The sequence below is a fragment of the Chiloscyllium punctatum genome, chromosome 2 (assembly GCF_047496795.1).
Source record: "Chiloscyllium punctatum isolate Juve2018m chromosome 2, sChiPun1.3, whole genome shotgun sequence".
In the NCBI taxonomy this organism is placed as follows: Eukaryota; Metazoa; Chordata; class Chondrichthyes; order Orectolobiformes; family Hemiscylliidae; genus Chiloscyllium; species Chiloscyllium punctatum.
Genome location: NC_092740.1, coordinates 43,942,881 through 43,969,588, shown reverse-complemented (window position 1 = coordinate 43,969,588; position 26,708 = coordinate 43,942,881). Strand labels below are relative to the sequence as shown.

The 26,708-nt window shown below is 42.4% G+C and overlaps 1 protein-coding gene across 7 annotated transcripts in view; it reads right to left on the bottom strand.

Annotated features, from left to right (window-relative positions):
- gfm2 (GTP dependent ribosome recycling factor mitochondrial 2) overlaps nucleotides 1-26,708 on the bottom strand; it is a 67,582-nt gene that overhangs the window by 40,799 nt on the left and 75 nt on the right. For 2 of the 7 annotated variants that reach the window (XM_072547954.1, XM_072548009.1), the window contains exons 1-7: nucleotides 26,574-26,691; nucleotides 16,077-16,181; nucleotides 14,053-14,140; nucleotides 12,114-12,159; nucleotides 10,899-10,996; nucleotides 9,538-9,663; nucleotides 6,059-6,147 (exon numbers count right to left, since the gene is read on the bottom strand). In XM_072547954.1, coding sequence (XP_072404055.1) covers nucleotides 6,059-6,147; nucleotides 9,538-9,663; nucleotides 10,899-10,996; nucleotides 12,114-12,159; nucleotides 14,053-14,140; nucleotides 16,077-16,139 — 510 coding nt within the window. In that variant the 5' untranslated portion in view covers nucleotides 16,140-16,181; nucleotides 26,574-26,691. Of the gene's footprint in view, nucleotides 1-6,058; nucleotides 6,148-9,537; nucleotides 9,664-10,898; nucleotides 10,997-12,113; nucleotides 12,160-14,052; nucleotides 14,141-16,076; nucleotides 16,182-17,277; nucleotides 20,575-20,614; nucleotides 25,126-26,573; nucleotides 26,692-26,708 lie in introns of those variants that run through there. The other 5 variants (XM_072547973.1, XM_072547981.1, XM_072547963.1 and 2 more) reach the window with 5 other exon arrangements.

Below are 26,708 nucleotides of genomic sequence, written 5' to 3'. Positions count from 1 at the left end.
CTGATAGGGGAGGGGAGGGAAATATATCCCTGGTGGTGGGGTCTGTTTGGAGGTGGCGGAAATGACGGCAGATGATACGCTGTATATGGAGGTTGGTGGGGCGGTAGGTGAGGACCAGTGGGGTTCTGTCCTGGTGGCGGTTGGAGGGGCGGGGCTCAAGGGCGGAGGAGCGGGAAGTGGAGGAAATGCAGTGGAGGGTATCGTCGACCATGTCTGGGGGGAGATTGCAGTCTTTGAAGAAGGAGGCCATCTGGGTTGTATGGTATTGGAACTGGTCCTCCTGGGAGCAGATGCGGCAAAGACGCAGGAATTGGGAATATGGGATGGCGTTTTTACAGGGGGCAGGGTGGGAGGAGATGTAGTCTAGGTAGCTGTGGGAGTCGGTCGGTTTATAATAAATGTCCGTGTTGATTCGGTCGCCCGTGATAGAAATGGAAAGGTTTAGGAAGGGGAGGGAGGAGTCTGAGACGGTCCAGGTGAATTTGAGGTCGGGGTGGAAGGTGTTGGTGAAGTGGATGAACTGTTCAACCTCCTCGTGGGAGCACGAGGCAGTGCCGATACAGTCATCGATGTAGCGGAGGAAAAGGTGGGTGGTGGTGCCAGTGTAGCTGCGGAAGATGGACTGTTCCACATATCCTACAAAGAGGCAGGCATAGCTGGGGCCCATGCGGGTGCCCATGACTACGCCTTTGGTTTGGAGGAAATGGGAGGATTGGAAAGAGAAGTTGTTCAGGGTGAGGACCAGTTCATTCAGTTGAAAGAGGGTGTCAGTGGAAGGGTACTGGTTGGTACGGCAGGAAAGGAAGAAGCGGTGGGCTTTGAGTCCTTCGTGATGGGGGAAGCAGGTGTACAGGGGCTGGATGTCCATGGTGAAGGCAAGGCGTTGGGAACCAGGGAAGCGAAAATCATGGAGGAGGTGGAGGGCCTGGGTGGTGTCCCGAACGTAGGTGGGGAGTTCTTGGACTAAGGGGGACAGGACTGTGTCGAAGTATGCAGAGATTAAGGAAAGGCCAAGTGCTTAAGGTGCAGCATATTTAGTGTGAAATATCACCTTTTATGAGACTGTGTTTGAGTGAAATGTGGATGAGGAAAATTCTTCAATTGTCTTAACTATACTTATATTGTACAGGTATACCTCATATAATCTGGGACAAAATGATCAATTATTTGGACAAGTGAGAGTTTATTAAAGAAAGTTGGTATGCAGTAGTTAAAGGTAAATTGTATTGAACTAATTTGAATGAACTTTTAAAATGAGATAAAGAGTTGATATGGTATACTTGGACTTCCAAAAGGTTTTTGGTAAAATGGTACACAATGGCTTTTCCAGCTAAGTTTAAGGATAGTGGCAGCATAAATACAAAGTTCACTGCGTGACACGAAGCAGAGTTTAAGCAGGAAGCAGATTTTATTTCAAACTTGGAGAAGGTATATAGTGGGTTTTCCCAGGTATTAGGGCCACTATTTCTCTTGACAGATATTAAAGTATTATACTTGGGTGTACAAAGCACAATTTCAAAACTTGTAGATGGCACAAAACTGAGTGTTGTGAACTTTAAGGACAATAGTGCTAAGTTTCAAGAGGACATATACATGCAACTGTAATGTGACAAATTACTCTTAATATAGAGGAGCATGAAGACTTCCCAAATCTTACTGTTTGCAATCACTAGTGATTGAGAACAAAAGAATGGGTCATATAACATACGGATTACAATTCTAAAAATATTGCAGGAACTGAGACTTAGGGGTTCACAAATCATTGAAGGTGCAAAGCTCGTTGCAATATGGATTAAAAGGTAAAGGGATCTTGAGCTTTATCAATAGAGGAAAAAAACTTTTATGAAACAGTGGTATGGCCTCAACTGCAGGATTGTTTCCAACATTTTAGAAAATATGTGAATTTTAGAAAAGATGTGAATGCATTATTAATAGTGCAAAAATGACATGAGTGTTTCAGGGATGAGGAACTAGTTCCAGGTGCAGATTAGAGAAGGTTCGTTCTCCTCCAAGAAGAGAAGAGAGAATGAAGATTTGATACAGGTATCCAAATTCACTAGGGATCTAGACAAAGCAGATAGAGAATAACTGTTTCTGTGGAAAGAACCCAAAGGTACTGCTTCGAGATGACTGCTAAATGAGACAACAGTGAAGCAACCTTTCAAAGGAGCAAGTAATTATGATCTGGGATACCTGGTCCAAGAATGTGGTGGAAACATGTTCAATTGTGGCTTTTAAAAAAGAATTGATTGAGTATTTTAATAGAACATAATTATATGGCTATGAGGAAATGGGGCCACCTGAGTCGATCTTGCAGAGAGCTGACATGGACCTGAAAGGGGTTAACAGGCTCCTTTCGCAGTTCTCTTTAAAATTGGGAAAATGCAACTCTTTCCCAATTATCTTTTAACTATTTATAAATACACTGGAAGCACACAGAAAATGTCATCACATGGGAATGAAGCTATCGGAAGGGCTCTGTTCACGAAGGGAGGGTAATAGAAAGCAGGAAGTAATAATCCAGTTAGCCTAACATCTATTGTTGGAAAAATGCTAGCGTCCATTATAAAAGAAGAAATAGCAAAACACTTAGAAATGCTTAACACAATCAAACAGAGTCAACATGGCTTTGTGAATGACAATTCATGTTTGACAACTTTAGTGGTGTTCTTTGAGGAAATAATAAGCAGAGTTGATAGATGTAGGGCATTTCACTTTCTAGAAGGCATTCGATAAGACGTCACATAAAAGGTTATTGCACAAGTTAGGAGAATTGGTTAACATGCAGGAGGCAGTCAAGACTAAAGGAACAAAAACAGAAATTGCTGGCGAAAATAGAGTCATTGCGTTATACAGCACAGACACAGACTCCTTGGCCCAACTCATCCATGCCAATCAGGGTTCCTGAACTGAACTAGGCAGAGTTAAATTTACTTTCTCCCCACATATGCTGACAAACCGGCTCAGTTTCACCAGCAATTTTGTTTTGTTTCAGATTTTCAGCATCCGCAATTCATTGTTTCATGTCAGGATGAATGGGTCGTTTTCACTACCCTCTGAGAGAAGAAATTCCATTACCCCTCAATTTTAAATGAGTGTCTATTTATTCTGGAAGTATTTCCTCTTTTGAGACTCACCAATACTGGATGCATCTTTTCAATATCTACCCTGTCAAACTTGGATGTCTCAATAAAATAGCCCTTCATTCTTCTAATCTCGAAAAAAGACCTAAATCTTGATAAGTCAACCTATTCATCCGCAAGTGCCACAAGGGTCAGTCCTAGGTCCTCAACTATTTACTATTTATATTCATGACATGGAGGAGGGGGCAGAGTTTAATGTATCCAAATTTGCTGATGATATAAAAATAGGTGGGAGGGAATGTTGTAATGAGGAAAAGAAAATCTGCAAGAGGATATAGGTAAGTGAGTGGGCAAAAGCTTGGCAGAAGGAGTTTAATGGAGGAAAATTAGAATGTGCACTTTAGTAGGAAAACTCAAAAGGCAGACTATTATTTAAATGGAGAGAGGCCTCAAAATTTGCAGAACAGAGGGATCTGAGTATTCCTGTGCATATAACACAAAAAGGTTAGCTAAAAAGGAACAGCAAATACTTAAGACGATAAAACAGCCTTCATTGTTAGGGAGTTAGAGATTAAAAATAGGGGAAAACATATTGCAACTGTATAGCATGTAAAGTGAGGCTAAAGTGAGGATCGCAGATGCTGGAGATCAGAGTCAAGATTAGAGTGTGTTGGAAAAGCACAGCAGGTCATGCTCCTCGGATGCTGCTTGACCTGCTGTGCTTTTCCAGCACCACTCTAATCTTGAGTGTATAAGTTAGGCCAATCCATCTATACTGTATACAGTTTTGATCCCCAAGGTAAATAAAGAATATATTGGCAATGGAAGCAGCTCAAAACAGATTCACTAGGCTTGCGGATGAGTAGGTTGACTTATCAAGATTTAGGTCTTTTTTCGAGATTAGAAGAATGAAGGGCTATTTTATTGAGACATCCAAGTTTGACAGGGTTGATATTGAAAAGATGCATCCAGTATTGGCGAGTCTCAAAAGAGGAAATACTTCCAGAATAAATAGACACTCATTTAAAATTGAGGGGTAATGGAATTTCTTCTCACAGAGGGTAGTGAATTTATGCAATTCTTTACCCTAGAGAATTTTGGATGCTAGATTACTAATTTATGACATTGAGGTGTTGAGGGCTATGGGGAACTGACATGGAATTGAAGCCTGTTACAAATCAGTCATGATCTTATAGAATGGTGATTTGCCTAAATGGCTGACTCCCGCTCCTACTGATTTTATGTTCTTCAGTTTTGGAACCTATATAACTCAAAAACACAAACAAACATAACACTGCAATGACATAAATAAATTTTATTCACTACCTACTTTAATTAATAGCCAAGATTAAAGAGCTTTATCCGTTAAAGGGCCTGCTTAATATCAACATTACAAAAATGTATTTTGTTCAGCAATCTTAAAAATCAGGCAGTTACTCAACAGAATGCCAGTGGGAACATGGGCACTTATCTATTAAGACTGTGAAAATAAAATCACCATGATGTCTGAAACAATTAACTGCAACCAACTCTATAGAAATATTTAGCTCTTGTGGAATGGTGTTACAATCACAAACATCCCAAATTTTGCTGTTTGCAATGGCTGGCGGTTAACAACAAAAGAAATAGGAGCAGATATAGACAAGACAATTCTTCAATAGCTCTGCTATTGAATACAATCACGGCGTTTGAAATGCATTCAAACACCTTGTAACCTTGATTCAGACTTCATTCCTTTTCCCCTTATTCTAACTTTAATTATTAAACTTACTATTCTCTATGGTTCTCTCCAGGGAATCCTGATAATCACTCTTGGTTCCATACCCCTGTCAAGTTCATTTAAAGCCCTGCCAACAGTACTAGCAAAATACCCTGCAAGGGTCTCAGCCCCAAATCTATTCAAGTACAACTCATCCAGTTTGTACAGGCGCCATCTCCCAGAGACAGTCTCAGTGTCCCAGGAATCTAGTCATCACTCCTGCACCATTTTTCCAACCATACTTTCATCTGTCTTAGCCTCCTATTTCTGTACTCCCTTCCACATGACACCTGCTTGCTAATTTCCTACTTAACTCCCTAAATGATGTTGCAGAAGCATATCCCCATTCCTGTCTAATTCTTGATACTAACGTGGACCAAGACATCTGGCTCCCTCCGAAGAATATCTCACAGTTACTCAGTGATCCTGACACAAGGAAGCAACATACCATACTGGAGTCATGCCTATGGTCACAGAAATGCCCATCTGTTGGCCTAACAAATAATTCCTATAACTATTGCTCTCCCTTTCTTTTTCCTCCCCTCCTGTATAGCCAAGTTGCTAATGGTACCATAAACATGGCTCTAACGGCACTCTGTTCAGGAATGAGCATGCCTTCAATCAGCTTCCAAAACAGTAAACTAACTTGAAAGTGGGAACCCAGGGGACTAATGCACCACCTGCATGTTATTCGCCATTCTCTTTCTACTTCCAGGTCTTTAAGTTGAGGTGTGACCACCTCTCTGAATAAGCTACCCAAAAGCTCCTACCTTCACATACACGCCACAGTGACTCCAGCCAAAAACCCAAGCTCATTCCAGAGATGAAACTATACTAACAAATAAGTAAATCAAGTTTGATAGCTGCACCATGCTCAATTAGTGAGTCTTGATCATGGTAGGCTTTTATAATTACAGTACCTCTAATGCACTGGGATAACCTGAATGTTAACTGTTGACCCCTGTTGGTAAGTATATGCAATTGCCTGACTATTGAGCAGAGTTGAATTTGTTTACAGTGAAATACCAGCTAACTTCACTAGTCAGTTTTAAGCCTGATCATTTTGGCAAGCTTGCCATCTCCATGGAAGGATAAGTAACATTTGCTTTTGAGATAAAAATGGAAGACTGAAAATGAAGACGAAGAAACAAAGAGTAAGCTACTGAAAAGAATAACATGCTTTTGATGGCACTTGCATTAAGAAATTCCTGCTCACCTCTACACCAGCTGAAGCATCAAATACTGCCACTGCTCCATCAAGTACGCGTAAAGAGCGTTCTACTTCAACTGTGAAATCCACGTGACCTAACAAAGTGCAAAATTTATTAAAGTGGTATTTAATTAATGTGTATAGGGCATAATTCACTGAGCATAAAGCAGCTACCTGACATGAGATATGAGGACGACAAGTCAAATGCCATATAATTGTACACAAACCATTAGATGACTAGATGTAGATCATTCAGCCCATCAGGTTTCCTCTGCAACTCAATGAGATCAAGACTGATCCAATAGTCCACAACTCTATTTTCCTGCCTTTTCCCCATAACCCTAGATTCCCTTATGATTAAAAACCTGACCATGAACCAAATTTAATGATTCTGACAGCCTCTTTGGTAAAGAATTCCACAGAGTCAGTACCCTCAGAGAAGAAATTCCTCCTTATCTCTGCTTTAAAATGCAACACCTTTTTCTGAGACTATGCCCTCTAGTTCTAAACTTTTCCGAACTTCTCTGCACCTACCCTTTCAAGTTCCCTAAGATACTTGTTTGTTTCAACAAGCTCTGCTCTCATTCTTCTAAATTCTAATAAGAACTGGCCCAATCTATTCAATCATCACAAGATGGTCCCTCCATACCAAATGTCAGCCTCATGAACATTTACAGGACTGCCTCCAATGCCTGTGTATCATTCCCTAGATAAGGGGTCCAGAACTGATTATGGTATTCCAGTTGTGGTCTAACTAGTGTCTTGTATATTTTTAGCAAAACCTTCCTACTTTTAGATTTCATTCCCTTTGAAATAATGGTCATCAGGTCTATTTGCCTTCCTTATTACCCGCTAAACTTGTATGATTTATTGATTCATGGACAAGGACTTCTAAATTCCTATGTTGTAGATTTCTGTAGTCTTTCTCCATTTAAATAATATTTAGCTCCTCTATTCTTCCTGCCAAAATACAAAACCTCACATTTGCCCACATTATATGCTGTCTGCCAGGTTTTTACCCACTTGCTTAACCTGTCTTTTTCCTGCTGCAGACTCTTCGTGCCATTGGTACCACTTGCCTTCTCTCCTATTTTTGTGCCACCCACAAACTTGGTTATAAGACATTCACATCTAAGTTATTAATATATATAAGTAAATAATTGTGGCTTCAGTACTGATCCCCATGATACACTACCAGTTACAGGTTGCCATTCTGAAAATGTCTCCCTTAACCCAACTCTGTTTTCTGTTAGTCAATCCTCTATCCATGCTAGTATACTATCTCCAAAACCATGACTCTTATCAAGAGGTCTAATGTGTGGTACCTTATAAAACACTTTCTGAAAATCCAAATATGCTGTACAATGTTATGGTCATTATTTTCTGGCAGATGCTTTAATCTAACATCATTTATTAAATTTGCCTCATTACAGATTATCAGATCCAAAATAGCCTGATTCCAGATGGATCCACAACATATTGTCCTTGGAAACTACCCTGAATATAGTCTATGAATTATTTCTCAGAATTACCACGGCCAATCTGACTATCCCAATCTACAAGAAGATTAAAGTCACCCATGATTAAGGTACTGTCTTTTTAATGTACTCATTACATTTTAATGCTGCCTGACCTGCTGCACTTTTCCAGCAATGCATTTTTAAGCTAAGTTTTTATTTCTTAACTCAACCCTTATAGTTTCCAATCCTAGATCATTTCTTGCTATTCTATGCATTCTTGTACTAACAATAATACCCCGCATGGCCCTTCTTTCTTGTCTGACCTTTCAGGAAGTCACAACGCCCTGAATATTTGATTATAAGATCATATCCATTAACCCATATTTGTGCCATGAATTCATTTATTTTTATCCAAAGATTATATGCATTCGTGTTAGAAAGTCATTAATTTTGCCTTTCTACCATTTTTTCTCCCTTTTGATCCTGTGTTGTGTACGCTGTACCACTCCGCATATCATAATCCAAATAGCTCTCCAGTAATGCTGCATCCCTTTGCTTTATAAGTCTACATTTCCCCTCTCCAAAGCTTTAGACGACAAAGTGTGGAGCTGAAAAAAGCACAGCAAGTCAAGCAGCATCAGAGAAGCAGGGGAGTTGACATTTCAGATCAGAACCTTTCAGCAGTCCTGATGAAAGGTTCTGACTTGAAACATCAACTCCCCTGCTACTCTGATGCTGCTTGACTTGCTGTGCTTTTTCCAGCTGCACACCTTATCAACTGACTTTCCAGCATCTGCAGTGCTCACTATCTTCTCTCCAAAGCTTTTCCAAACACTCTCGTTTAAAGTCCGATCAGCTGAACCCAATAAACCCCCTTTCACCTCATGTATTTCTTTATCCACGCTCTTCGAGCTGACTACTCCATTCATAAAAGGTACACATCTTTAAATGTGACTTAACATTGCAATCGCCACTTCTTGTGCTCCAAATTAACTTAATTGCTATTCAGAATATGCTTGACTTGTTTCCTGTCTAGTCTTTAGCAACACTATTGTGATTATAGTTTCCTTCTGCGATTGATGGACAAATAATGGATATCTTGTTTAAATGTCTAAGTGAGGTAGATTGAGCAGAGTCATTTCCACCAAAATGAATCATTCCATTTCTTTTAAAATGTTGGAAAAGTACATTTCATTCAGTTTCAGTTCAAACATTTATAAATACCTACAGTTGAACCATGTATTTTCTTCCGTTTGCTTCAGATTTAACAATATTACTGTACATTATCTCAAAAAAGTAGAAACTTTCAAAGCTATTTACAATGAAGAAATTAAAATGTGGAAAAAATGTCTGAATTAAAGGTTCTGAAAAACAACAAAATGTAGCTTTCACTGTGATGAATTTTGATAAACTCATCTGCCAGTAATTTCTAAACTACTGCCTTCACTCCCCCTAATAGTGCTTCAGTGGAAATCAAATGAAGCTGCAGAGCATAAGGATGAAGACCACTTCTAATCATCTGCACAGGGGACATGTGAGGATAAGGGATTCCCCTCAGGAAATGTGACCCACAATTATCTTACCTAATTTGGATTAAGATTTTGAATAGCTTCTATTAAAAATGGCTATTTGTAAATATTTTCCAAGGTGTATTTAACGTTGTTTAAACAGAGTAGAAAATAATAAAAAATTTATTTGATGCAAAAATCTTCAAGTTTAATTTGGCCTCAAAATCAAGGTAAAGATGTTATAGTTGAAGCTGGCTTTTGATGCGAGCATGACTCCGCACAAAATTACTTTCAACTTCAGTTACAGATAGAATTGACTACTCAAATGAGAATTGGTGCCTCAAATGTGTATTCCAAATGCAAACAAGACGCAGTACTTGCAACTATTTAAAATAATATTAATGGCAACTATAAATATTTTGAAAAACTGACCATTACTCTAAAAGAACTAAATTTCTCTTTTGGAACCAGTGATTCAGTCACATGTAGTTTAGTGTCCCATCTTGTGATTACCTACCTGGTGTATCTATTAAATTTATCCGATGGGATTTCCAGTCAAAAGTGACAGCAGCTGATTGGATGGTAATTCCACGCTCACGTTCTTGTGCCATGAAATCAGTAACTGTGTCTCCATCATCAACATCTAATAAAGAAATAGAAGATCCTGTGCTTTTAGAGTTACATGATTGGAGCCCAAATCACAGTTAATGTGTAACACGGAAAATAGGAGTAGCCTCAAGCCTACTCTGCCATTCAACATGATCATGACTGATCATCCACTTCCTGTATTCTCTCATGTCCTGTGACATGTTTAGCGTCGAGGGCTATTTACATACAAACACATTCAGTGAATCCAAAGCCTTCTGTGAAGCAGTGGACTTCAACAGTTTCTTCATTTCCCCTACCCCCACCTCACCCTAGTTCTAAACTTCCAGCTCAGCACTGTCCCCATGACTTGTCCAGACTTGTCCGACCTGCCTATCTCCTTTTCCACCTATCCACTCCACCCTCTCCTCCCTGACCTATCACCTTCATCCCCTCCCCCACTCACCCATTGTACTCTATGCTACTTTCTCCCCACCCCCACCCTCCTCTAGCTTATCTCTCCACGCTTCAGGCTCACTGCCTTTATTCCTGATGAAGGGCTTATGCCCGAAACGTTGATTTCGAAGCTCCTTGCATGCTGCCTGAACTGCTGTGCTCTTCCAGCACCACTAATCCAGAATCTGGTTTCCAGCATCTGCAGTCATTGTTTTTACCTCTCAAATTCATAACCCACTGAGTGAAAACGTTTCTCATCATCTCAGTTCAAATGGCTTGTTACATTTCCTGAGACTGTGACCTGTTGTTCTGGAACCACAGCCAAGCCAGGAAAACACTATTCCTGCATGTGTCTGCTGGAATTTTATATGTTTCAATGAGATTCTCTCTCATTTCAACTAAACTTAAGTGAATACAAGCACAGTCAATCCAATCTCTCCTCATACGAGAAACAGTCCAACGTATGTAATATGGAATTATGAATAAGATTTCACAAAGTGTTTATTTAAACATGCAAAAATATTGCACACAGTGCCCTTTTTGGCAGATCATGATGTTTTGCCCATATTCCAATTCCACTGGTCTTCTAAACTTAACCAGACCACTGGAGAAGAGAATCTGTGGACAGATGTTAATGGAGAATGAGTCTCTTCAATTATTTTGCATGTCAATGGACCACAACTACCACAGAATATTCAGTAGATATTGCAGAATCTGCAGATCTATACTTTCTTGACAAAGATTCATATTGCTTATCTTCATTTAATTTTTCAAAGTATGCATTAGATTGTACTGTAATGAGAAGAGACTTGATCAGATGAGCAATTGTATCCTTACCTCCAAGTGCCCTGATGTATCCTGCATAATAAAGCATTCTCTCTGTGGTTGTGGTTTTTCCTGCATCGATATGAGCCATGATCCCAATGTTCCGTATTCTGCCAATACAGATTTACTTTCTGAATAACAGATAAACTACACTGTTTTGTTCATTTTGACTTTAAAAATTCTGGGTAACAAATTGTACAGATTGAAATTGCGTTTATTATGCTCAATCAATGAATGACAATACTATTTTCTTCCGGAGATTTTAATGACAGAATATGAACAAGTTGCAAATAAATCTGGAACTTAAGCACATATTAGGAGTAACTACACGGAGCCTCAAAACACTATTGCCTTCAGAAACTTAAACAATTCTTATCAGGACCAGTGAGAATCCAAACACGGTAACAATTAGCATTGACAGAAAGAGGTATATATTCCACAATGTTGAGCAAAGGATAATAGCAGCCACAAGCAAACAGCTGAAAATTTTAATTTACAAAAGGAAGATTGGCTCCCTATTAGTAAACAGACTATTGCTGTTAATTATACAGACAATTATATGAAGTACTGTAATAGAAACTTAGGAATAGGCCATTCAGCTCATTGATCCTATTCCACCATTTAATACAACCTTGGCCAATGGAATACTCTAATGGCTTTTACCTACACTATCCATTAAACCTTTGTGCCGTTGATAATTAAGGGTGCAGCAATCTCTACTTTAAAAGTGCTCAAAGTCTGAGCTTCTACGGCCCTGTGAGGTAGATGATTCCAAAGATTCATCACCTAAAACAAGTCCCCTTTTATTTTTAAAGAGAGCCCCTTGGTTCTGAACTGCCCAACCAGATGAATAATCTTACCTGCATCTATCCTGTCTATCCTTTTAAATATTTTGTAGGTTTCAATGAGATCACCTCTTGTTCTTCAAAACTTTTGTAGAAAATAGAAACCCAGCTGCCAGAGTTCTCTTCATAAGACTCATCTGCTATCCCATGAATAAGTCTGGTGAACCTTGTTGCACTCTTTTTCTGGCAATACTACCTTCCTGAAATAAAGAGACTAAAAATGTATCTGAATTCTAAATTCTATTTCCCTCTCCTCAGGTGCTGCCAGATCTGCTCTTTCTCCCCCTTCTCATTGCTTGCTTCAGATTTCTAGCATCTGCAGCAGTTTGCCATTATATTAGCTTTGTATCATAACATATCCACTGCTAATTGAGTGACTTACTTTGAGATATCCGGATTGATAATGGTGCGCAATGACTTAATATCACCTGTAATGCAATGGAAATCAGAATTCATATGTTTTCATTAACCCTGGTCAACTTGAGATCTTAAGTATAAAGTTTTGAGTATCTTTGGCAAGTTCAAAATGGCAGCTTCCCCACTCACCCTATTAGGAAAAGTGGATTATTAACAATTTGCAAGGCAGGGGGGTTGTTGTTTCCTGCAGCCACTCCACTGCATTCTCATCCATGCCCCCAATTTACTGAAGACTGGGGCAGATGGAGATTCACCACTTCCTCCAAACCAGATCACCTTGGATTTCTTACTGGGAAAGCAATTACTTTACTTGTCTGTCAGGAAGGCAAGTAATCAAATTGATGACACATTTAAGTGACTCTTCAGGTTCTCATTTACCATTTAGGGGGCTTCATTGGTGGTAGGTAAAGAAAGTTGTCCATGGAGTTTCTTGCACAGGAGTTAGATGTTGAGGTTTGGTGGTGGTCATCTTGGGCAGGTGACAGAAGGGGGCAAGTATCTATCCATGTCAACTCACTCAATTATCTTTCCTTCCTGTCATTATCATTGCCACTTTCAGGGAGGACATAGATCATGCCCTAACTGGTGGAACTTGCTGATAAAATTATGCACCTCAAATTGATAAATACAAAGTAACAAAATTTACAGAAGTAAATTTTCAAACAGTTACACCAGCAGTTGACCACCCTCTGTGCTGTAAAACTCCCCTATAAAAGAAAATGGGAAAATTGAAAGGATAGAATGAAGCATTCAGCCCATACTGGTTGTACTGGTCGTAAAAGAGCTATCCAAACTAATTCCATTTCTCATCAGTTGTTCTGTAGGCTAAAACACTTCAATTCCATACACAATTACTTTTTTAAAATGCAGTGAGGTTGTTTTCTGCCTCTCACACTCAAGTGGTGAGATTGCAACTTCAACCACCCTCTGGGGAAAGAATTCTCAACATCTTTCAAAGCATTTGACTAATTGCTTTGAATTAATGCCTCCTTGCTATTCATCTTTCAACTAAGGGAAAAAATGTCCTTCTTATCCACTCACACCTCTTCAAAATTTTATATGTTTCAATTAAAGGGTCATCTCAGCCTCTTCTATTTCAAAGGAAACAACCCCGACCTATCCATTTATTTTTCCTCATGGCTAAACTTCTCTATTCATAGAATCCCTCCAATTGTAGAAAGAGCCCATTTGGCCCACTGGGTCTGCACCAACCCTTCAAATAGCCATCCACACTATCCCCATAACCCCACATTTATCAGGGCTAGTCCAACCTGCACATCCATAGAAACTACAGTCAATTTAGCATGGGCAATCTACTTAACATGTTTGAACAGTGGGAAGAAACCGGAGCACCTGGTGGAAATCCATGCAGACATGAGGAAAACATGCAAACTTCACAGACAGTCACCCAAGGCTGCTATCAAACTCTGGTACTGAGAGGCAGGAGTGCTAACCATCTTTTTTGAAAACATCCTCAAATCTCCTCTCTACCCTCTTCAATACAATCATTACTTCAATTTGGTGATCAGAACTCTTCAAAGTACTTCAACTATGACCTACTGTGACCTGAGACCAAGGTCCTTCTTTTGCTCTACATTTCTCAGTATCTTACCAATTAAACATGCAATATACATATAAGTAGGTAAAAATCCTATTTTTGTTATAATCACAACCTGTGCCTTATTTAAAGGATGCCCACCACTGAAACTGGTTGCCAACTATGCTGGTTGAGGCCAAGAACTAATCCAATAAGCAGCTGAGTGCGATACTAGAATGAAGTATAATTGCTGGTTTGGGAAAATAAGATAAAATAAGCAAAGGGCTTTGTATTTCCAAACTATCTTGTGACCAAACCACATCTGTGCCATTCTCTTTTGCTCTGTGACAACTGTGTAGTAACTTACCTGGAAGATAGTTGTACCTCCTTACAAAACCAATTCTTACATTTCTTCTGCTGGCATTAGCAATCCTGAACCAGCAGCGCGGAAGACACTGAAAGTACAGAACAATCAGTTAGCTCAATGCAAGTTAGAGGATCATTGTTTTAAAGTAACTAATTTCCCAGCTGAACCTATTTATAAAATGTGAATTGCTATCAGGGCTTGTTTTAACATTCCAAAGATGATGTTTGAAAGGTTACTTTGTACTGGACTATTTCCAACTAAATTATGGCTATTATTATTAAGGTATTCGCAGAATATTTCAACCCGAAAGGAAATGCAAATTAAATTTTAAAAAATTGATTTGGCACATAACTCTTGTTGAAGTGTTTCAAAGCTACAGCAACTTGAATAATTTTTAAATCTGTTTCTTCAAATTACATTGGTATTTCTAATTATACATCATGTATGTCACCATGTCAAAGTCATCTGATCAGCAACCCCTGAACATTTCCTACTCAGGAGAAAGTATGAGAAAGCCATTGACCAGAGTCAGGTGCGTCAAAAAGCAAGGCGAGATTTCTGGCTTTTTGTCATCCCTGTTAGTTTAAGTCAGGAAGCAGTACGAAAAGTTTCAATTAAGGTCCAGGGGTTAAAATGGCCCAGGCATCATGCAGAAGAGTCCAAAAGGATATCCCACCAACTTCATGGGACACACTCAACATCTATTTTTAGTAAGATATCAATTAAACAATTGTTTCTAGGACAAAGGAGAACAACCATGGAATGTCATACATATAATTATGGAAATAAACATACACAAACCTTGATGTAATTTATATTGGTGAATGTCTGAATAACATATACTTCCTTGATAACAAATTGAGTACTGCTCTCTGTCCTCAATCCATGGATTGAATTTATATAGCAACCCTTTTATCTTCTAGAAGGAATGATAGTGAATTCATAGAACATAGAACATAGAACAATACAGCGCAGTACAGGCCCTTCGGCCCTCGATGTTGCGCCGATCAAAGCCCACCTAACCTACACTAACCCACTATCCTCCATATACCTATCCAATGCCCGCTTAAATACCCATAAAGAGGGAGAGTCCACTACTGCTACTGGCAGGGCATTCCATGATCTTACGACACGCTGAGTGAAGAACCTACCCCTAACATCAGTCCTATATCTACCCCCCCTTAATTTAAAGCTATGCCCCCTTGTAATAGCTGACTCCATACGTGGAAAAAGGTTCTCACTGTCAACCCTATCTAACCCCCTAATCATCTTGTACACCTCTATCAAATCACCCCTAAACCTTCTTTTCTCCAAAGAAAACAACCCCAAGTGCCTCAGCCTTTCCTCATAGGATCTTCCTACCATACCAGGCAACATCCTGGTAAACTTCCTCTGCACCCGTTCCAGTGCCTCCACATCCTTCCTATAGTATGGCGACCAAAACTGCACACAATATTCCAGATGCGGCCGCACCAGAGTCTTATACAACTGCAGCATGACCTCAGGACTCCGGAACTCAATTCCTCTACCAATAAAAGCCAGTACGCCATATGCCTTCTTCACTGTACTATTTACCTGGGTGGCAACTTTCAGAGATCTGTGTACATGGACACCAAGATCCCTCTGCTCTTCCACACTACCAAGTAGTCTACCATTAGCCCAGTAATCCATCTTTTTATTACTCTTACCAAAGTGAATCACTTCACACTTAGCTACATTGAACTCCATTTGCCACCTTTCTGCCCAGCTCTGCAGCTTCTCTATATCCCGCTGTAACCTGCCATATCCTTCCTCACTGTCAATTCAATTCTTACATTTGTTTCACTCAGCAACAAAAGTCTGAGGTTCAACAAAATTTTTAGCAGAACTTGTGATCAACTTAAAGGTGCTTTACTTACATTACTAATTCTCAGGAACCAGACCACAATGTTAAATATGTAGTACCTGCACTGTACATTCAGTGATTCAATGCTAGCATACATACTATTAGAAAAGTAATGTCAATTTAAAATATTAATCTTCACCATATGATGTCCACTGAGTGAAAGAATCTCAATTAGTGACAGTTCCATCATAAATCGATTCATTTTCCTCTCTGTAATTAGTCACAATCTACGTACAAAAGAAATCTGAAAGAACAAAACACACTCATTAGCTAATGCGTATTTAGCACAGACTTCCAAAATCAGGACACTGAATTTTGGGATTGGGAGCAAATGGTTTGCAAATAAGTCAAATTTCATTTTAATTGTAGTAAGACTTCTGTCAGGTTCTATACTTTTCAAATTTCTCCTCTTGAAATGGAAAATGCTGGCCAACCATTCCATAGACAAAGCTGCATAAATATACCCAGGACTGGCAGATGGAATTTAGTTTGGATAAATGCAAGATATTGCATTTTAGTAAAACAAACAAGAACAGGACTTAATACAATTAATGGTCGGGCCCTGGGTAGTGTTGTAGACAGAGAGATTTAGGGGCTGTGGTACATAATTCATTGAAGTTTGTGTCACAGATAGACAGGATGGTTAAGAAGGCCTTCATTGCCTTTAAGCATAGGAGTTGGGATGTCATGTGATATTGTATAGAACACTGGTGAGGCTTCTTCCAGAGTATTGCGCCCAATTCTGGTTGCCCCTCCTATAGGAAGGATAGTTATAAATTGGAGAGGGTTCAGAAAGAGAGAGTTTGAGTTATAAAAATGGGCTGGGACTTTTTTTCACTAGAGCTTAGGAGGTTGAAGGTGACCGTATACAGGTTTATAAAACCATGAACTGAATTGAATTTATTGTCATGTGTACCCGAGGCACAGTGAAAAGCTTTGTCTTGCGAGCAACACAGGCAGATCACATAGTTAAGTAGCATAGATAAGTAAATAATAGGTAAACAGTGGCAAAAACAAAAACATGTGAATGTTAAGAGTTTGAGAGTCCATTCAGTATTCTAACAATTGTAGGGTACTGGATTAGTGGTGCTGGAAGAGCACAGCTGTTCAGGCAGCATCCAAGGAGCAGCGAAATCGACGTTTCGGGCAAAAGCCCTTCATCAGGGCTTTTGCCCGAAATATCGATTTCGCTGCTCCTTGGATGCTGCCTGAACTGCTGTGCTCTTCCAGCACCACTTATCCAGTATTTGGTTTTCAGCATCTGCAGTTATTGTTTTTACCCAATTGTAGGGTAGAGTCTGTTTCAAAACCGGCTGGTGCATGTATTCTGGCTTCTGTACCTTCTCCCTGATGGTAGAGGTTGTAGACAAACATTGTCAGGGTGGGATGGATTTTGAGAATACTGGTGGCCTTTCCTTGACAGCGGGCCTGGTAGATGGATTCCATAGATAGTGGGTTGGCCTTTGTGATTGTCCGGGCAGAGTTCACCACTCTTTGTAACTGTCTCTGATCTTGAATGGTACAGTTGCCATACCAGGTAGTGATACATTCAGAAAGAATGCTCTCAGTGGTGCACCTGTAATAGTTGGCAAGGGTATTCACCGTCATGCCAAATTTCCTCAGCTGCCTGAGGAAGTGACATTGTTGTGCCTTTGTAATCAATGCATCCACATGAAAATGCTTGTTGTGAAGCTTATTGTGGATGACCTCTCAATAATGAGTTCCTTAGTTTTGCCGGCATTGAGAGCTACGTTGTTCTCAGTGCACCATTTTTCCAGGTCTTCCACTTCATGTCTGTGGTCTGTTTTGTCGCCATCTGAGATTCGACCGACTATGGTGGTGTCATCAGCGAACCTGTAAATGACATTAGTCTGGTATTTGGCAATGCACATATGGGTATAGTGAGTACAGTAGGGGGCTGAGTACGCACTCCTGGGGGGCTCCAGTGTTGAGTGTTAGTGAGGATGAAATATTGTCCCCAGTCTTCACTGATTGTGGCCTGTGGGTCAGGAAACTGAGGAAACTGTTGCAGAGAGTGGGGCTTGGTCCAAGATCACCAAGTTTAGTAATCAGTCTCAAGGGGATAATAGTGTTGAAGGTTGAACTGTAGTCAATGAGTAGGATTCTTGGTGAGCTATTCTTGATGTCAAGATGTCCTAGGTAGGAGTGAAGGGCATATGATATGGCATCTGTTGGTCTAATAGGCAAATTGGTGTGAGTCAAGACTGGTGGGGAGGCTGGAGCTGATTAATGCCATGACCAGCCTTTCAAAGCACTTCATGACCACTGAAGTTAGAGCCACTGAGTGGTAGTCATTGACACATGCTGCATGAGCCTTCTTAGACACAGGGATAATGTTGGCCCTCTTGAAACAGGCAGAGATAGTGGTCTGCTGCAGGAAGAGGTTGAAGATGTCCGAGAAGACCTCTACCAGTTGATCTGTGCATCCTCTGAGTGCACGGCCTGGTACTCCGTCTGACCCCATCACTTTCCTTGGATTCACACGTAGGAAAACTGCTCTGACCTCTGATGTAGTGACTGTTGGGATAGGTTCGTCAGAACTTGTCAGAATAGATGTTACCTCTCTGCCAAAATTCTGTTCAAAGCGAGCACAGAAGGCGTTGAGATGACCTGGGAAGGATGTGTCATTGTCTGCTATCTTGCACTGTCTCTTTTTAGAATCTGTGATGTCATTCAGTCCTTGCCATATTCATTGGGTGTCTATCTGGGTCTCTAGTTTGGATCGGTATTGGTCCTTGGCTGTTTTAATGGTTCTGCGAAAGTCTTACTTGGATTCATTATATTTGAGTGGGTCTCCTGAGCTGTAGGCCTCACGCCTGGTTTTTAGCAGGTTTTGTATGTCCTGATTCATCCATGGTTTCCTGGGGAACACCCGGATTGACTTCCTCGGCATGCAGTCCTCCACACACTTGCTGATAAAGTCTGTGATGGTGGTGGCGTATTCATCCAAGGTACCCGCAGACTGTTTGAACATGGCCCAATCAGCCAATTCCAGACAGCACTGGATTTCATCCTCTGCCTCCTCCAACCAGCACTGAACCTGGATCCGTGAGGAGGTCTCCTGCTTGAGCTTTTGCCTGCAGGCCGGGAGAAGAAACACATCTTCAACCTCTTCCTGCAGGCATTATAGTCGGAGTTGCCAAAATGAGGGAGGGGGATGGAGTGGTAGGCATCTTTCACAGTGGTGTGGCAGTGGTCTAAAATGTTTGGGCCCCTGGTAGGGCAGGTAATATTCTGGTGGTATTTGGGTAACACCTTCCTTAGGTTGACTTGATTGAAGTCGCCAGTTACAATAAACAGGGCCTTGGGGTATTCCATCTCCAGGGTGTTAAGAGGTGGAGTACAGTACATCCAGAGCTTCCTCAACCTTTGCTTGTGACAGTATGTACACAGCAGTTAGTATAGCAGTGGTAAATTCCAGTGGTAGATAAAAGGGGCAGCATTTGATGGTGAGGAATTCAAGGTTTGGGGAGCAATGGTTGCCCAGGGTTGCAATGTCTATGTACCTCAAGTTATTAATTAAAAGGCAAACCCCACCCCCCTTTGTCTTACCCAAGGACGCTGGATGGTCATATGATGGATAGAAAAACCATCAGCCTTAAGTGCACAGTCGGGAATGGATTGGTTGAGCCAGGTTTCTGTGAAGCAGAATGCACAGCAGTCCTGCAGTTCATGTTGGAAGCTGAGCTGTGATTGGTTTGTCCATCTTGTTCTCCAGAGATTTTATGTTTGCTAGAAGTAAGCTAGGAAGGGGGTCTTGAAACCGTGAAGTCTCAGTCTTATTAGCAGGCTGGCACGCTTACCCTGCTTCCTCGCAGGTTTCTTACAATTGAGTGGAATGGTGGTCTGGTGGAGTGGATTGTGACTGCTTCCAGTGAAGTGATCCTTTCTAGGACCCTGTGAAGCAGGTAGGCTGTAGTTTAGTGTATTTTTGCAGAGGGTCTGCTTAGGGCCCAGTGTAGCAGGTAATTTATTGTGTGGTTGTGAGGGGCATAGATAAGGTGAATAGCAATTGTCTTGTCCCTTGAGTGGAGAAGTTCAAGACTAAGGGGCATATTTTTAAAGTGAGAGGCAAAAGATATTAAAATGACGAGGGGCAAACACTTTTATACAGAGAGTGGTTCGTGTGTGGAATGGGCTTCAAGAGGAGGTGGTGGATGCAAGTACAGATACAACACTTAAAAGACGTTTGGATAAATACATGAATACAAAAGGTTTGGAGGGATATTGGCTAAACAGAGGCAAGTGGGACTAGTTTGATCGGCGTGGTCTAGTTGGATTGAAGGGTTGTTTCGGTGTTGGATGACTCTATGACTTTAAGTGGTCCAACTTCAGCCATGCTCAGTGTCCCAGATAATTATCCACATATAGAACACACTTGTATCTGAGAAATGATATTGTTCAAATGGAAACCTTGGATTAATTTATGATGTTTTAAAAAAAAGCAAAGTTGTGAAACTCTACCATTATCAGTTTCTGCCAGGAATTTGCATCTTCACTCTATGACTGACCATTTCGCTGTTATGCTTAGAATCAGTTTAAAAATCTCTGTAGTAGCCAATAAAGGCAACATAGCACCAGATAACATAATTAATTCAGTTTATAAAATAGCTGACGAATTGTGAAATATCCAAGATGATATTCTGCATGCTATACCTGCTGAAAAATGTGTTGCTGGAAAAGCTCAGCAGGTCAGGCAGCATCCAAGGAGCAGGAGAATTGAAGTTTTGGGCATAAGCCCTTCATTTTTCAGCTCTGATCTCCAGCATCTGCAGTCCTCACTTTCTCCTGCTATACCTGCTCCCAATTATGCAACTTCTCTCTTATTCCCCTTCCCTCACTTTATTTTTGAATGGCTATGTTTCATCCTTACCCAACTGTTCTCCCCCGCCACCTCCGAATTACATGCTGCCCAACAAGAAATGAATGAGTTGTATTTACATTCACAAAAACAAAGAACTCCAAAGCACTTTACAACCAATTAAGTACATTGTGGCTGTTAGAGTAAAGGATTCACATCAGTCAGATACATTGATATTTTGCAAGGTTGATTGAGAGATAAATATTGCTTAGGATTCTTATTCTTCAAGTAGAGGCTTGGGATCTTTTACATCTTCCTGACAAGGTGACAAAGCTTTGGCTTAACCCTCGCCCAAAACATTTCTGACAGTGCAGCACTCCCTCGGAAATGCATAGATTTATTTGGTCAAGACTTGGACGTGAACCCACAACATTCTTTCTCCAAGGTGGTAACACCATAAACCGAGCCATGACTAACACCAAAAATTATAATGACAAAATTGGCCACAGTTTTTGTTACTGCAGACTTCAATAACTGACTGACACCATGTTACAGAAACCATAATTTCATCAACTGAAAAATAAATGTACATGGGTGCCACCTTGATTTTTTACAGTTGTTGTGTTTTATTCAATATAATTAAAACTTTGAAAACCTCACTAAATTTTCAATATCATCAAGGTTGACTTGCTTGTGGTGTTAAATTGGAGTTATTCCTGGAAAAGTAACTTATTTTGAATCAGCAAACTGAAAAATAAAACAAAGTTGAACACTTCTTCATACTTGTTCACTTGGCTTTTCTTAATAATACAATTCTAATTCTTTTAATTATTAATTCATTGAGGGGTGCACCACTATATGCTTTCTAATGGTATAGTAGCCATAGCTCAATGAGGAGCAGTCCCACGTCCAAGTCTTTCACTTTCAAGTCTTAGTGTTGAAATCGTGCACACAATCAAGATTTAACTGCCAATGGAGAACTGAGGGAGTACTGTACTGTCAGAAGTACCACAGTTCTAATGAGACATTTAATCAAGATTCTAGCTATCTATTCAAACAGCTGTGCTGGGGGAGGACATTCCTGGAAATACATCCAGGGAGGTTATTTGGGTGGAACTGAGAAATAAGAAAGGGATGATCACCTTATTGGGATTGTATTAGTCAGAGGGAAATTGAGAAACAAATTTGTAAGGAGATCTCAGCTATCTGTAAAAATAATAGGGTGGATATGGTAGGGGATTTTAACTTTCAAAACATAGACTGGGACTGCCGGATAAAGGTTTAGATGGACAGGAATATCTTAAGTGCGTACAAGACAATTTTCTGATTCAGTATGTGGATGTACCTACTAGAGAATGTGCAAAACTTGACCTACTCTTGGGAAATAAGGCAGGGCAGGCGACTGTGTTGTAAGTCGGGGAGCATTTTGGGGCCAGCGACCATAATTCTATTAGATTTAAAATAGTGATGGAAAAGGATAAACCAGATCTATAAGTTGAAGTAAAGGGACAGCTGGAAAATGGGAAGCCTTCAGAAATGAGATAACGAGAATCCCGAAAAAGTATATTCCTGTCAGGGTGAAAGGAAAGGCTGGTAGGTACAGGGAATGCTGGATGACTAAAGAAATTGTGGGTTTGCTTAAGAAAAAGAAGGAAGCAAATGTAAGGTATAGACAGGATAGATTGAGTGAATCCTTAGAAGAGTATAAAGAAAGTAGGAGTATACTTAAGAGGGAAATCAGGAGACAAAAAGGGGACATGAGATAGCTTTGGCAAGTAGAATTAAGGAGAATCCAAAGCGTTTTTACAAATACATTAAGGACAAAAAGGTAACTAAGGAGAGAATAGGGCCCCTCAAAGATCAGAGGAAATAGCTGCTCGTTGGATGCTGCCTGAACTGCTGTGCTCTTCCAGCACCACTAATCCAGTATCCCCTCAAAGATCAGCAAGGCGGCCTTTTAGTGGAGTCGCAGAAAATGGGGGAGATACTAAACGAATATTTTGCATCAGTATTTACTGTGGAAAAGGATATGGAAGATATAGACTGTAGGGAACTAGATGGTGACATCTTGCAAAATGTCCAGATTACAGAGGAGGAAGTGCTGGATGTCTTGAAATGGGTAAAAGTGGATAAATCCCCAGGACCTGATCAGCTGTACCCAAGAACTCTGTGGGAAGCTAAAGAAGTGATTGCTGGACCTCTTGCTGAGATATTTGTATCATCAATAGTCACAGGTGAGGTGCCAGAAGACTGGAGGTTGGCAAACGTGGTGCCACTGTTTAAGAAGGGCGGTAAAGACAAGCCAGGGAGCTATAGACCAGTCAGCCTGACCTCAGTGGTGGGCAAGTTGTTGGAGGGAATCCTGAGGGACATGATGTACATGTATTTGGAAAGGCAAGGACTGATTCGGGATAAAAACGAGGTAAAAACAGTGACTGCAGATGCTGGAAACCAGATTCTGGATTAGTGGTGCTGGAAGAGCACAGCAGTTCAGGCAGCATCCAAGCAGCTTCGAAATCGATGTTTCAGGCAAAAACCCTTCATCAGGAATTCAAGTCAACATGGCTTTGTACTTGGGAAATCATGTCTCACAAACTTGACTGCGTTTTTTGAAGGAGTAACAAAGAGGATTGATAATGGCAGAGCAGTAGATGTGATCTATATGGACTTCATTAAGGTATTCAACAAGTTTCCCCATGGGAGACTAATTAGCAAGGTTAGATCTCATGGAATACAGAGAGAACTAGCCATTTGGATACAGAACTGGCTCAAAGGTAGAAGACAGAGGGTGGTTTTAGAGGGTCGTTTTTCAGACTGGAGGCCTGTGACCAGTGGAGTGCCACAAGGATCAGTGCTGGGTCCTCTACGTTTTTTCATTTACATAAATGATTTGGATGAGAGCATAAGAGGTACAGTTAGTAAGTTTGCAGATGACACCAAAATTGGAGGTGTAGTGGACAGCGAAGAGGGTTACCTCAGATTACAACAGGATCCAGACCAGATGGGTCAATGGGCTGAGAAGTGGCAGATGGAGTTTAATTCAGATAAATGCGAGGTGCTGCATTTTGGGAAAGCAAATCTTAGCAGGATTTATACACTTAATGGTAAAGGGCTAGGGAGTGTTGCTGAACAAAGAGACCTTGGAGTGCAGGTTCATAGCTCCTTGAAAGTGGAGTCGCAGGTGGGTAGGATTGTTAAGAAGGCGTTTGGTATGCTTTCCTTTATTGGTCAGAGTATTGAGTGCAGGAGTTGGGAGGTCATGTTGCGGCTGTACAGGACATTGGTTAGGCCACTGTTGGAATATTGCGTGCAATTCTGATCTCCTTCCTATCGGAAAGATGTTGTGAAACTCGAAATGGCTCAGAAAAGATGTAAAAGGATGTTGCCAGGTTTGGAGGATTTGAGCTATAGGGAGAGGCTGAACAGTCTGGGGCTGTTTTCCCTGGAGCGTCGGAGGCTTATAGAGGTTACAAAATTATGAGGTGCATGGATAGGGTAAATAGGCAAAGTCTTTTCCCTGGGGTTGGGGTGTCCAGAACTAGAAGACATAGGTTTAGGGTGACAGGGGAAAGATATAAAAGAGACTTTTTGACACAGAGGGTGGTATAGGTATGGAATGAGCTGCCAGAGGAAGTGGTGGCGGCTGGTAGAATTGCAACATTTAAGAGGCATTTGGATGGGTATATGAATAGGAAGGGTTTGGAGGAATATGGGCCGGGTGCTGGCAGGTGGGACTAGATTGGGTTGGGATATCTGGACGGCATGGACGGGTTGGACCAAAGGGTCTGTTTCCATGCTGTACATCTCTATGACTCTAGATGTCAAGAACACCATAAAGGGGGAGCATAATTGACTAGAAAATGTTTGGGATATTGTGAGATGGTGAAAAGTGCTATGCATTTTCTTTCTTAATGGAAAAAAAAGTCATAATTGTTCTGACCCAAATAAGAATTTTACCAAATCATACGCAAACTCGGATTCTGTTAAACGTAGTGTCAGGGGAATGGAAAATAGAAAAAGACTTCTATTGGGACTAATGGCAACATGATTCAAAATATGATCAAAATGGTCGGGGTTGATGAGGAAGAACTTGGGCAAGTCGCTTGTTATTGCGAACAGCCACGTAATCATCAAGACGGCAATCAAAATGTGTGATCCAGCACCTGAAGACCCTCTCCACCTGAGTGTTTATCGAGACACACAGGGCCCTCTGTTCCAATCTCTGAAAATCTCCAGCATGCCCCGTTCTGCGGAACCACTGACACCCTATCCATATGTCTGAGACCCTCGGACATCCTGTCCCTAATACCCCGGGACCCTCCGACACCCTGTCCCTGATGCCCCGGGACCCTCCGACACCCTGTCCCTGATGCCCCGGGACCCTCCGACACCCTGTCCCTGATGCCCTGGGACCCTCCGACACCCTGTCCCTGATGCCCCGGGACCCTCCGACACCCTGTCCCTGATGTCCCGGGTCCCTCCGACACCCTGTCCCTGATGCCCCGGGACCCTCCGACACCCTGTCCCTGATGTCCCGGGTCCCTCCGACACCCTGTCCCTGATGTCCCGGGTCCCTCCGACACCTGTCCCTGATGCCCCGGGACCCTCCGACACCCTGTCCCTGATGCCCCGGGACCCTCCGACACCCTGTCCCTGATGCCCCGGGACCCTCCGACACCCTGTCCCTGATGTCCCGGGTCCCTCCGACACCCTGTCCCTGATGTCCCGGGACCCTCCGACACCCTGTCCCTGATGCCCCGGGACCCTCCGACACCCTGTCCCTGATGCCCCGGGACCCTCCGACACCCTGTCCCTGATGTCCCGGGTCCCTCCGACACCCTGTCCCTGATGTCCCGGGTCCCTCCGACACCCTGTCCCTGATGTCCCGGGTCCCTCCGACACCCTGTCCCTGATGCCCCGGGACCCTCCGACACCCTGTCCCTGATGTCCCGGGTCCCTCCGACACCCTGTCCCTGATGTCCCGGGACCCTCCGACACCCTGTCCCTGATGTCCCGGGACCCTCCGACACCCTGTCCCTGATGCCCCGGGACCCTCCGACACCCTGTCCCTGATGTCCCGGGTCCCTCCGACACCCTGTCCCTGATGTCCCGGGACCCTCCGACACCCTGTCCCTGATGTCCCGGGACCCTCCGACACCCTGTCCCTGATGCCCCGGGACCCTCCGACACCCTGTCCCTGATGCCCCGGGACCCTCCGACACCCTGTCCCTGATGTCCCGGGTCCCTCCGACACCCTGTCCCTGATGTCCCGGGTCCCTCCGACACCCTGTCCCTGATGTCCCGGGTCCCTCCGACACCCTGTCCCTGATGTCCCGGGACCCTCCGACACCCTGTCCCTGATGTCCCGGGTCCCTCCGACACCCTGTCCCTGATGTCCCGGGACCCTCCGACACCCTGTCCCTGATGTCCCGGGACCCTCCGACACCCTGTCCCTGATGTCCCGGGACCCTGTGAGCGCCTTACCCTGATACCTGCTGACTCTTCTAACCAAGAAACTCTCTGAACCCGACAGAGAGAGACCTTCTAACCCGGGCCCCACTGCCAACACCCCATCCCCATCCCCATCCCCATCCCCATCATTATCCCCCTCACCCACCCCACCATCACCCCGAGTCCCTCTGACCCTCCACCGGGGGTGCAGCTTTGACGGATTGGCCGTGGGAAATGCGGGGATAGGGAGGGGGCGGCGGGCTGCTCTTCGGAAGGTCAGTGTGGACTCGATGGGTCGGATGGCCTTCTTCCAAACCCCTCACCCCCGAAACCCCCCTCCCCGGTCCGGAATTGGGACCTTACCGATCCCGAGCCGCTATCACTCGGCAGCACCTCAGCTGTCCTCCATGACAGGACCCCCACCACGCTCCACCGTTGCTCCGCCCACTAACCGTCGCTGCACGCGATCACCGTCTCGCGCCTGCGCACGCCCTCCAT